This window comes from Mustela nivalis (genome assembly GCF_964662115.1).
Source record: "Mustela nivalis genome assembly, contig: HAP1_SCAFFOLD_2146, whole genome shotgun sequence".
NCBI classification, from domain to species: domain Eukaryota; kingdom Metazoa; phylum Chordata; class Mammalia; order Carnivora; family Mustelidae; genus Mustela; species Mustela nivalis.
In genome coordinates, this window is record NW_028134518.1 from 65,209 (window position 1) to 76,434 (window position 11,226).

Consider the following 11,226-nt stretch of genomic DNA (forward strand, 5'->3'; position numbering starts at 1 on the left):
CAGGCTCCCTGCTGAGCAGAGAGCCCGATGTGGGACTCGATCCCAGAACCCTGAGACCATGACCTGAGCCGAAGGCAGCGGCTTAACCCACTGAGCCACCCAGGCGCCCCTTTGCTCATTTTTTTAAAAAGATTTTATTTATTTATTTGAGAGAGATTTATTGAGAGAGATCACAAGCAGGCAGAGAGGCAGGCAGAGAGAGAGGAAGAAGCAGGCTCCCTGCTGAGCAGCGAGCCTGATATGGGGATCCATCCCAGGACTCCGAGTTCATGACCTGAGCCGAAGGCAGCAGCTTAACCCTCTGAGCCACCCAGGTGCCCCTCTTTGCTCATTTCTTAACTTGGTTGTCTTTTTATTTGAGTTGTAAGAATTCTTCACACAGTCTGAATGCATGTTCCTTATATATGACCTGCAAATATTTTCTCCCATTTAGTGGCTTGTCTTTTGACTTTGTCAATGGGGTCCTTGGAAGCACAAAACTGGGATATTTTGGTTGAGTCCCATTTATTTGTTTATTATTTTTTTTAAGTTGCTTGACTTTGGTGTTTGGCTGAGGAGCCACTAACATTTACCTTTGTGTTTTCTTCTGAAAACTTTATCATTTTACTTTATTTTTATTTTTTAAAAGATTTTATTTATTTATTTTATTTATTTGAGAAAGAGACAATGAGAGAGAGCATGAGCGAGAAGAAGGTCAGAGGGAGAAGCAGACTCCCTGTGGAGCTTGGAGCCTGATGCAGGACTCGATCCGGGAACTCTGGGATCATGACCTGAGCAGAAGGCAGCCGTCCAACCAACTGAGCTACCCAGGCATCCCGAACTTTATCATTTTAATGCTTACATTTATGTCTTTGTTGCATTTTGGGTTATTTTCTCTGTATGGTGTGAGGCAGGACTCCTGTTTCATTATTTGCATGTGGCTGCTTGGGAGTAAAATACTGTTCTTACCCCCATTGAATTGTTTGGCACCCTTGTCAAAAATTAGTTGACTGTAATTTATTTTCCTTTTTTTTTTTTCCCATTGAGGCATTTCACGTGCCATGTATATTATATTTCTAGGAAAAAGGAATCCCAGGATTTTATGAAGAATAATTTTTCCATGCAGTGAAACCAAACTTAGGGGATGGAAATATTCTGCCACTTTTCTAGATCTTTCAGTTATACAAGTCTAGGGCTGGTCATGCCACACTTGTTTAACTTGCCCTTGAGGTTCACAGCAGTTTTCCCAGCTCTGTGGTCATCAATAATTTCAAATTTGCCAATGTACTCATGCTTTGTCATCACAGTGAGGAAACGGGATGAGGACTTTGGTGCATGGCCTCCTAAGAACCTGGCCTTCGCCTCCCCTTTCAGCAGTGTTAATGTTCTTGAGGGCATCTGTGAGATATTTGTTCACACTGTTACTGCGGCACAGAAAGATGGCAGAAAAAGCTTTTTTCCCTTTTATTAATATTTGGTCTTGTTCTCCTTCCCTTTCTCATAACCGAATGCGTATTTCCCCTCCGTCATTTGAAAACTGCATACTGTTCTCCAGCTGTTTTCCCCAGACGACACCTTGTGTATCAAGAATCCTTATTTCACGGTTATTATACACAATCTTAAAGATTTATGACTGTCCTCTTATTTTACACATGCATACACACGAAGCACTAAATACGGACTTTATCTGAATGGCTAAATGTTGGCCAAGACAGAAGCCAGTTGTAGTGGGAACTTCTAGGATAAAGATATAGTCTGAAGTTTTTGTTCTTTAAAAAAAGCCTTCATGGGATGCCTGGGTGGCTCAGTGGGCTAAAGCCTCTTGCCTTCAGCCCAGGTCATGATCCTAGGGTCCTGGGATCGAGTCCCACGTCGGGCTCTCTGCTCAGCGGGGAGCCTGCTTCCTCCTCTCTCTCTCTGCCTGCCTCTCTGCCTACTTGTGATATCTCTGTCAAATTAATAGGTAAAATCTTTAAAAAAAAAAAAAAGCCTTCATGGGGCGCCTGTGTGGCTCAGTGGGCTAAAGCCTCTTGCCTTCAGCCCAGGTCATAATCCCAGGGTCCTGGGATCAAGCCCCGCATCGGATTTTCTGTTCAGTGGGGAGCATGCTTTCTCCTCTCTCTGCCTGCCTCTCTGCCTACTTGTGATCTCTGTCTTTCAAATAAATAAAATCTTAAAAAAAAAAGGCCTTCATATTTTATTAAAAATTTTAGGTGTCCAAATTCAAATGGTTAACAATATAGTACAATAATAATAATAATAATATCATCTAATAATAATATAATAATAATTTCTCCTGCATAGTCACTGCTGCACACTAGTAAAATGAGATGTTTCTTTTCTCTTCTTTTTTAAAGATTTTATTTATTTTATTTATTTGACAGACAAAGATCACAAGTAGGCAGAGAGGCAGGCAGAGAGAGAAGGAGGGAAGTGGGCTCCCCGCTGAGCAAAGAGCCCAACGTGGGGCTCCATCCCAGCCAAAGGCAGAAGCTTAACCCACCCAGGCGCCCCAAGATGTTTATTTTCATTTGGGATTATGGAGGGGCAAGGTGTTTTTGGCTCTCCTGCTGAAGGAGGGACTCAGTCAGTATTGTCTCCACCTTTTTCCCTAATAGTAGCTCTGGAAGATGAAGATGTCCCTCCATCTCCCAGACATGAGGGTTTGACCAGGACATGGGATGGTATAAACTCATTGACATAGTCTCATGAACTAAGCCCTGGTTTATTGGTCACAGTCGTTCTCCAAGTATTTTCAGGAGTAAACTTCAGGTGTTGCCCTTACTCTAATTTTTCTTTCTGAGACTTCTGACTGCAATCCCTACTTCCTGCAGTCACTCGAGGAGAAACGAGGCATGTGGCAGCGCAACAGTGTGTTTTTCTTTCAAGATGACAGAATCACTCTTGATTTCTGGACGCATCTCGGATTTTCATATACAAACATGGATTTTGGTGTCTACCCTGAGGAGATGATACGTACGGTGTGAGGCACACTTGTATTCTCATGACACGTCACCTGGGTTACCCAGAACTTTCTGGGCCCGGCAGAAAGGCAGAAACCCGGGTGAATTCCTCATTGTTCCAGCAGGCTGTCAGCCCTCAAAGGCCTTCTGGATGTGTTTGTGCATTGCAGTGTCTGCTGTGTAAGATACAGAAAGAGCACAGTAGTTCAGTTAGGAAAACATTTTCCAGGAGGAACCAGGATTCAGTTTGGGTGACTCTTGACCATTTTTCATCTTCTGATGACTGAAAGTGGTAGTTAGTCTACAGTCATGCTTTTAACATGCATTTCGAATGTAATGTTAGTTTCCATCAACATAAAACTATAAGAACTGTCTTCCTAAAGGGCATTCGTGTAAGGCCCGTTATTTTCCAGCTTGATTAATGGAAACAAAATTTTTCTGGAATGCTTTCTTCCTACTCTGTATTAGGACTGGATTGAAAGTGATTTATTGTGGATAAGGTTATACCTGGTCGTGGAATTTTGTTTCTGTTCCTGGGTTTTTAAAGGTGGCAGAGTTGACTTTCTGATTTTAATTCATCTTCACTAGATGAAGAATTCACAAATAGGACTTTTTCTTGAAATAACCATAGCCTGGGGGCGCTTGGGTGGCTCAGTTCATGATCTCAGGGTCCTGGGATCGAGTCCCACATTGGGCTCCCTGCTCAGTGGGGAGCCTGCTTCACTCTTTGCCTCCCCCTCTGCTTATGCTTTCTCTAATAAGTAAATAAATAAATAACCTAAAAAAAAGAAGTTGTATTTGACTGGAGCTTCATGTGGAGTGACAGATCAACAGAAAGACAAAGGGATATGAGACAGGAAACAATGAAGGAAAACACAGAGGCGCACAGTATAGACAGATGTTCCTCGGCTTATGACGGCCTCGGCTTCTAATAAACCCACTGTTCAGCTGGAAATCTCTTTAGTTGAAAATGCATGGAAAACACCTAAGTGACTGAACATCAGAGCTTAGCCCCACCTAACTTAAATGTGTTGAGAACACTTACCGTATTGCACAATTGGGCAAAATCCCCTAACACAAAGCCTATTTCACAATAAAATGTCTGGTATCTCATGTAACTTACTGAACAGTGCACTGAAAGCCAGAACAGGACGGTTCAAGTGTGTTGGTTGCTGACCCTCGTGATCACATGGTTTGCCTGGGGGCTGTGCTCGCTGCCCCTGCCCAGCATTACAAAAAAGGACCCTACTGTAGATCGCCAGCCTGGGAAAAGATCCAAACTAAATGCATATCACTTCTGCACTATTATAAAAAGTCAAATAACCATAAACTGAACCAAGGTGAAGTCAGGGATCTTCTGTACCAGGTGTGTTAGGGAAGGTCAAGCGCTCCTGTCTGGCCAGGAACCATAGTGGTATGGGGTAAAGTTCCACAGTAGAAAGTTCTACAGCGGAGAACCACTAGGACTCAAGCACCAAGGGTCACAGGTTGCGCAGGAAGACTGGATGCTCCTCTGTGGGCGATGAGAAGCCACGAGCGACCCAGGAAGGCTGCAGAGCTCTGGGCAGGTGGGACAGCTGAGGGCTGCAATGAAGAGGGACAGGTGGAGCTGGGAGACCAGGTGGGGAGAGCCCGCTACCCTCGAACAAAAGGCGACAAAGGTCTGGACTGGGATGATGGAGATGGTGGAAGGTAATGGGATATTCATGAAACAGAACTGGAAAGCCATGGAAATGAAATAAGAGAGGGAGGGAAATCCGAACATGACTTTAATTGCCATCAGTATAAAACGTGTTGAATTAAAATGAATTGGTATTTCTAGACTGATGATGACATCACAATAATGGAAGAAAACCAATTTTGATTTTGAACCTGGTTAAGGAGAAAGTATAGACAAGAGAAAAGCAGAGGCTCTGGAGTCACACAAATGTCACCGTTGAGATTCGTCCCCACTCTTCATTCCCTTCCCTGTAAACCCAGGCAAGCGACACCTGCCTCACAGCACTGGTAACAAATAGGGAAGAGCACACGTTCCCAGGTCAGACAGGACAGCCAGGGATCAGCGGCACATGAGGAGGTGACAGGTGGTCACTAAACTGAGCTCAGGTGCATACACAGCATTTTACGTCACCTTGAGATGGCTCCTCCTATGACCTCTCGAAGAAGGCGGCAGTGGTGAGGAATGAACTCCAGGAGCTTATTAGCATACATGATCTTCAGGCCGTCCGGATAAGACTCAACGATCTGCTCTACAATCACCTAGCAGAAGGAAGAGCGTTTTTTTTTATTCATTTATTTGTTTGTTTGTTTGTGTTTTTGTTTTTAAAGCACCTAAAAGAGAAGTATGAACTATACACTACAGAGAAAAGAATCGAGTAAACCTTAAAAATGCACTTCGTTCTTCCTCCTCCCCACTCAGTATGCTTTCTAAACAGGAGGTAAGTAACAACGGCATGAAAATCTAGGTCCCGGGATTTGGGAATACTGCTCCAACCCTGGGGGACACAGAGGCTGAGGGACAGAGACTTGCCTGAAGCTAAAACATCACACACACTCATCTGCTTCCCTTCTGAGCTTAAAAGCGAAATACTGTATCTGCAGACAACAGCTCTGTACCATCTTCACCCTGGCCTTATCCTCTACTGTCTCCAGAACAGGGAAAGGGCTGTGATGGAAAGTGATGGAAGAAAACACATCTTATTTTGCTTTAGTATTTTATTTTTTTTTTTGGTGAGGCTGAGTTGCAGGAGGTGAATGACAAGCATACAAACTTAAAATACAAACGTGGCCACAGTTCATTTAATGACATGGAAACGTAAAGTACTTCCCTAATTTAGCATATTAGATTCAATTCAATGAAAAGGGCATAAATTAAATAACTAAAATATTTTCATTTAGTGACAAAGAATAATGTGATCTTTTTCACCCCCACAGAGAGAGCTATGAACTATAATAGGATACATACAAAGAACTGACAGATCATTTACTTTTAGTAGTCTTAATGAAGCTGAGAAGATTACTGAAATTAATCCTTCAATTTACTTCTATCACTGGGATACTGTCTCGTTTTAAAACTGGAAGCCTTTCATCCTGAAGTCATGGTGGGTAGCTTTATACTTACTGGACAGAAAGAGCACTCGCACTGGCAGGTGACTGGAAGAAAGCCCTCAAACGCTGAGACTGGCTTCATGACTTCTGTCAGCCTGAACTAGATGAATCCGTCGCTCTCTACGTTGGAAGCTGCTGATTGCTGGTGGCCTCACATGGTGCAGCCCATACTCCGGCCGCTCAGAGGCAGGATACACTGACTCCCTGTATTTAACTGTATCCTTATAGGTCAAGAACACTGGGTAACCAAGTTCCAGACTTACGGTACGACTCCGCTAAATCACCCTTCAAAGCCCTTTATCTTTGAATATTCCCTCCCTCTCACCTTCCTAGCCTGGCAAACTCCCCCATGGTCTTCAAGACTTAAGCCACATCAATTCTGCGAAGACACCTCCCCTCACAGACTTTCCCTGCGCACAGAGCTGTCTTCCATCTCCTCCAGTGGGCACGGGCGCCTTGGTGGGGTCACGCTTTTCGGCAACTTCATTAACGTATAACTTATGGAAATGGAAATTGACCTGAAAATGTTCTGATCCGTACCTTCTTCCTAGGCAAGTCCCTCACCCCTACTAAATTAAGACGATCCCTGAGTTATGGCATCACTGGAAGAGACAAGAGCGCATGCCTGATTCCTGCCATGCTGATGGGCTCCAAGCGGGACCAACCTTTTCTTACAACCAGAGGAGCAGGAACTAAGAGAATCTTCAAGGAAGAGCCCTGAGCTCTCTCGCACCCAGTCAAGAAACGAACCAGATTAGATGCTCTGTGTTTGTGGAATGAGGTGCATGGGGGCACAAACCTCATCCATGTACGGTTTCACCAGTATTTGACCAACTGACGCCTCTGCATCCCGTGTCTTGTCAATTGTAGCATAAGTCTGGAGGCAGTGCCATATGATGTCCACATTGGAAGTCTGAAGCCCTTCTAGCAGCAGGCCTCCCAGGGACTGCTGCAGCATGGCTGTAATGTGGGCTATACGCTGCAAGAACAGAGAGACCAGGGAAGAAGGTCCAACAGTTTCTAAAAGCTCAAATATATGTGTATAATTTATATACATATGTGTTATATATATAAAGCGAGCCTCTAATTCTACCAGAATATATGTAAGATTAAAATCCCAACATTTCCTAGAGAATAACAATGAATCTCTTTCTCCCCATGATTGCTTGCTTGCTTTCTTTCTTTCTTTCTTTCTTTCTTTCTTTCTTTCTTTTTTAAAGGTTTTTATTTATTTATTTGTCGAGAGAGAGCACAAGCACATAAGTAGGCACAGGCAGAAAGAGAAGCAGGCTTCCTGCCAAGCAAGGAGCCCAAGGTGGGACTCGATCCCAGGACCCTGGGATCATGACCTAAGCCAGAGGCAGTGGCTTAACTGACTGAGCCACTGAGGCGTCCCCTCCCTATGATTTCTTTGAAAGTAAGTCGGCTTCATCAAAGTGAAGTTTAGACAATTACGGAACGACAAAAAGTTATTTGCCTCTTAAGCTACGGAGTAAATCTGACAAACGTGCATTTAAACCCAGTCAAGGGCTTTGGATAAATGAACTCTGACTACATCATATGATGTGTCAAGTTACATGAAATTCAGAATTAATTTTAATTGCATAGTTTGGAGACTACGCTTGTGTCTTTACACAAAATCTATCTAGTGTGACATAATGGAAGCAGGGTCCCAAGCAGGAGATACTGAAAAAAAAAAAAATTCAAAGCTAGCTTCAAAATCCTGTAGAGTAGCAATTATCAGGGGGCAATGCTAGGTCAAACCAAAATCATCCAGGAAATTCGCAAACAGCAAATTGAAAATCGAAACCAACACATACTGGTCTTACTTTGTCCAGAAGAGGCATGCCTTTGCTCTGAACAGCATGAAAGTGTAACTGGTTAAATTCTGTGGCAATTCTCTCCAAAATCTGTCTAGTCCAGAGAGGGCTAGTAGAGACAATTAGAGAAGTGTAATTCCCAAAGTTAAAACCTGCCACCCCTACCGCCCCCCCATGCCCTACAGCGCTCAGGCACCTGCAAATGCACGCCATCAATTTTCAGGACAAACTCTCTGTGCAGCAGGCCCCTGATGTGAGGGGTGAGGAGCGGGGAGGTCATAGAAGCCACCGACGCAGCCTGGCCCGGGCCACAGGGCCCAGGCAAGGGGATGGAGCTATTTTAGGTCAGTGTGGGTACAGCTGCATGTTTCCACCACGTTTCTCGGGCTCTCCCATTCGTGCCCTTCTTCTCCCATTCCCTAAGCCCCTCCTCTCTCTTGCCCTGTCCTACCGTTCATACGCGAATCCCCCTCTTCTTCTCCGCCTACCTCATTCTCCCTCCCAAGTACCTCCCCAGTACCAACTACTGCTGTCTCCTCAATCAGCTAAAACTGACCGCCTAGCAGCAACCTGGGAAATTTCTCAGAGCAGAGGACTCCAAGTTTACATTTACCCAACGGCAGAAAGAGCAAGCTCGGTGCTCTGGGAGCTGGTGAGAAATCACTCACAGTGCATCTGCCATCAAGTGGACTGGATACACTTCCCTCTTGCCCCCCACATTAGAAAGCGTCAACCCCACTCAAAAGGAAGCCGAACAGTGAAAGAAAAAAAAAAAACACAACAATGGCCCCAAAGCCCCTGCTGGGCTCTATGAGGCATCCCACATCTGAGGATGGGCAGTCAGGTAGTGAGGAAACACACTGTAAGGAAACCCAAAAATGTCTGGAGACCTGCCACGGTGTGCCCCATCCCAGAGCATCAGAACTGGTGTGGAGGGAAGGCAGGCGCTGGGCATGACCAATGCAGAAGCCTAATCCCAACCTCTACTGACTGATCCCATGCGCATTTCCTATTTATGCTTATCTCGGCATTTCTGGGCCTAGCAGAGCAAGATGGATTTACCATTCGCTGACACTGCTCTGGCTTTCCTGACTCCAGAGCTCAGAGCTGCTCTTCTGGAGAAAAAAGTCCTCCAAGGTAATTCTGAGCAAGAAAGCGCACAATGGCTGTTTATCAAAGACAGTGCGGCAAAGGGACAGGATTGTAGACACAGAGCTCACTGAGGTGTTTCTATCCGAGGAGCACAGCAGCAACAGTAAAGACGAGAAGAACACTGGAGGGCCAGCTCCCCAGGGGCTGAATGTGGACATGGCTGGAGGGGCTGCAGGTGCTGCCAAGGGCCGCAGCAAAGCAGAGCCGCTGGAGACACACGGGCTGCAGAAGGGCCGTGTACAGACTGTCTGCTAAGTGTGGACAAACCTGGGCAGAAGCACGAGTGCAACGGGCTAGAGACACAAGCACAGTGGAGGCTGACCACTTAGTTGAATGCCTTGATGTGAAAGGGTCAGAGACCTAGGACCAGAGAATCGCTTCCTTTGGGATGTGTCCGTTCTTAATCTCCATCATGAGACATGTGGAGCATATGGTCTCTCAAGTTCCTTCCAAATCTAAAACCTTAATTCCTAAAATTTAGAAACCTAACTCCGCCTGCAGGGGGAGGGACTGTTAGCCTCACACAACAGAGCACGCAGGGCACGCAGGGCAACAGGCGACCTTGACGCAGGCAGCCCAGCTGGTATGTGCAGAACCAGCCCGGGCTACTCCCACTGCACCACTGTGTGTCTCACGGTGCTGACAGGACCTAACTACTCATTTTCTGAGTCACTCATCTACCCTGGCTGATTGAAAATTCACACCAGGAAGGGAACAAGACAATCACAGTATAACAAAGAGAGCCATCATCTTTTTCCTATTTCATAAGCTTTTTCTTTCCTGTTTGTAAATTTCAACTGGATGTGTCCTATACTGTTTCATAATAATATAATGCTGGTGCAAAATACATCAATGGTAATACTCTGGGCATGTCTAGGAAAAAAATGAGATGGAGAAAAACCAAGATGAATGGTAGGTATGCCTTAAAGATCAACAGGACTTTGCTAGTCCTCAGGGAAGGTGGTTCCAAATATACTTTTCCACTGCAAGCATAATGAAGTGTTGGAACTGTGGTCTATAACCAAAGGGTTTATAGGAACGTGTTATAGATTTCACCATTTCATGCTCTCCACTCTCCTGGAGCTACATTCTAGCCACAAACCTGGATTTTCTTCTTGTTTAGAAATGAATTCTAACTAAGCTGTCCCCGCCTAATTAGACTGGATGTGAAATATTAATTTATGTGCTACTTAGTTAAAAAAAATGCTTACCTGCTTGCTTTTAGTGCAGAGGTTTCTTTAGAACTTTGTGAATTTAAGATTTTTTCAATCTTTTCAACTGATCAAATAACTTGTATAAGCCTCAACACACACATCTATAAAAATAAAAATTAAGCAAACAAAAAACGTCACCATCTATACTTTTAATCATCGTTATTTCCCATGCTAAATGCAGGAAAATATAAGACCAAAAGTTAACTTCAAATATATAGGGCATGCTATATTTTGAATATTTCTATGAAACACAGAATTCTCAAGAATGCAAATCTTAGTTCTAGAATAATCATACTTCCATATTCTATTGCAAGTTTATAGAGAAAAAAACAAACAAACCCTAGACTTTGCTTTCTCATATTCTATACTCTTATTTCTTCTTTTCCCCATCCTGAATCTTTCTATGGGCATTTCTTTCCTATTTTTTTAAAAAGATTTGTTTATTTGAGAGAGAGAGAGACTGCATGTGCGCGTGCAGGGGAGGGGCAGAGGGAGAGAGAGAATCTCGAGCAGACATCCTGCTGAGCATAGAGCTCAATGTGGGGCTCAATCTCATGACCCTGAGATCATGACCTGGGCCAAAATCAAGAGTCGTTTAACCAACTGAGCCACCCGGCGCTTCTCCATTTGTTTTCTTATGGCCCTTTATTCATGTTTTAACTTTGGCTTCCGATCGTACTGACCCTCTCAGTTTACATGTGCATATACCTATATGGCCAAGCACCAAATCATTAAAGACCTTTTACACTACAAATATTATCAAAGAGGTTGAGGGACATTATGAAAACTCTCATCCTTAAAGAACAAAAAAATACAAAGTCATCCATTCAATAAATAGTTACTGAACACCCCTGGGAGCTCGACATTCATTCCGACGGGGGGTGGGGGAGGAGGGGGACACGAGAAAATAAAGCAAGAAATACACCCTGCTCTCATAAAGCTTACTGTTTTGTCTGGAAGCGCATGACAAGCATTCTTTGGACAAAAGCT

At 44.2% G+C, this 11,226-nt stretch overlaps 1 protein-coding gene across 2 annotated transcripts; it reads right to left on the bottom strand.

Annotated features, from left to right (window-relative positions):
- Nucleotides 1-4,802: 4,802 nt before the first annotated feature.
- On the bottom strand, nucleotides 4,803-10,349 carry LOC309858295 (conserved oligomeric Golgi complex subunit 2-like). Of its 2 annotated transcripts, XM_082750965.1 has the most exons (4): nucleotides 10,234-10,349; nucleotides 7,871-7,979; nucleotides 6,850-7,029; nucleotides 4,803-5,201 (listed from the first exon to the last, which is right to left on the bottom strand). In XM_082750965.1, exons 2-4 carry the CDS (start codon nucleotides 7,895-7,897, stop codon nucleotides 5,070-5,072), a joined length of 339 nt encoding a protein of 112 aa, XP_082607091.1. In that variant the 5' UTR covers nucleotides 7,898-7,979; nucleotides 10,234-10,349; the 3' UTR covers nucleotides 4,803-5,069. The 2 variants fall into 2 exon arrangements, with proteins under 2 accessions (XP_082607091.1, XP_082607090.1); XM_082750964.1 differs by lacking the exon at nucleotides 10,234-10,349 and having other exon boundaries at nucleotides 7,871-8,026.
- Nucleotides 10,350-11,226: the final 877 nt, after the last annotated feature.

Bases quoted from the DNA above. Each gene is read 5' to 3' on its own strand.
- LOC309858295 (XM_082750965.1), bottom strand. From the start codon at position 7,897: ATGCCTCTTCTGGACAAAGTAAGACCA. The intron at 7,030-7,870 runs GTATGTGTTGGT...CTGTTCTTGCAG, and splicing joins TTCTGGACAAAGTAAGACCA to CGTATAGCCCACATTACAGC. The intron at 5,202-6,849 runs GTTTGTGCCCCC...TCCTTCTGCTAG, and splicing joins TGAAACCGTACATGGATGAG to GTGATTGTAGAGCAGATCGT.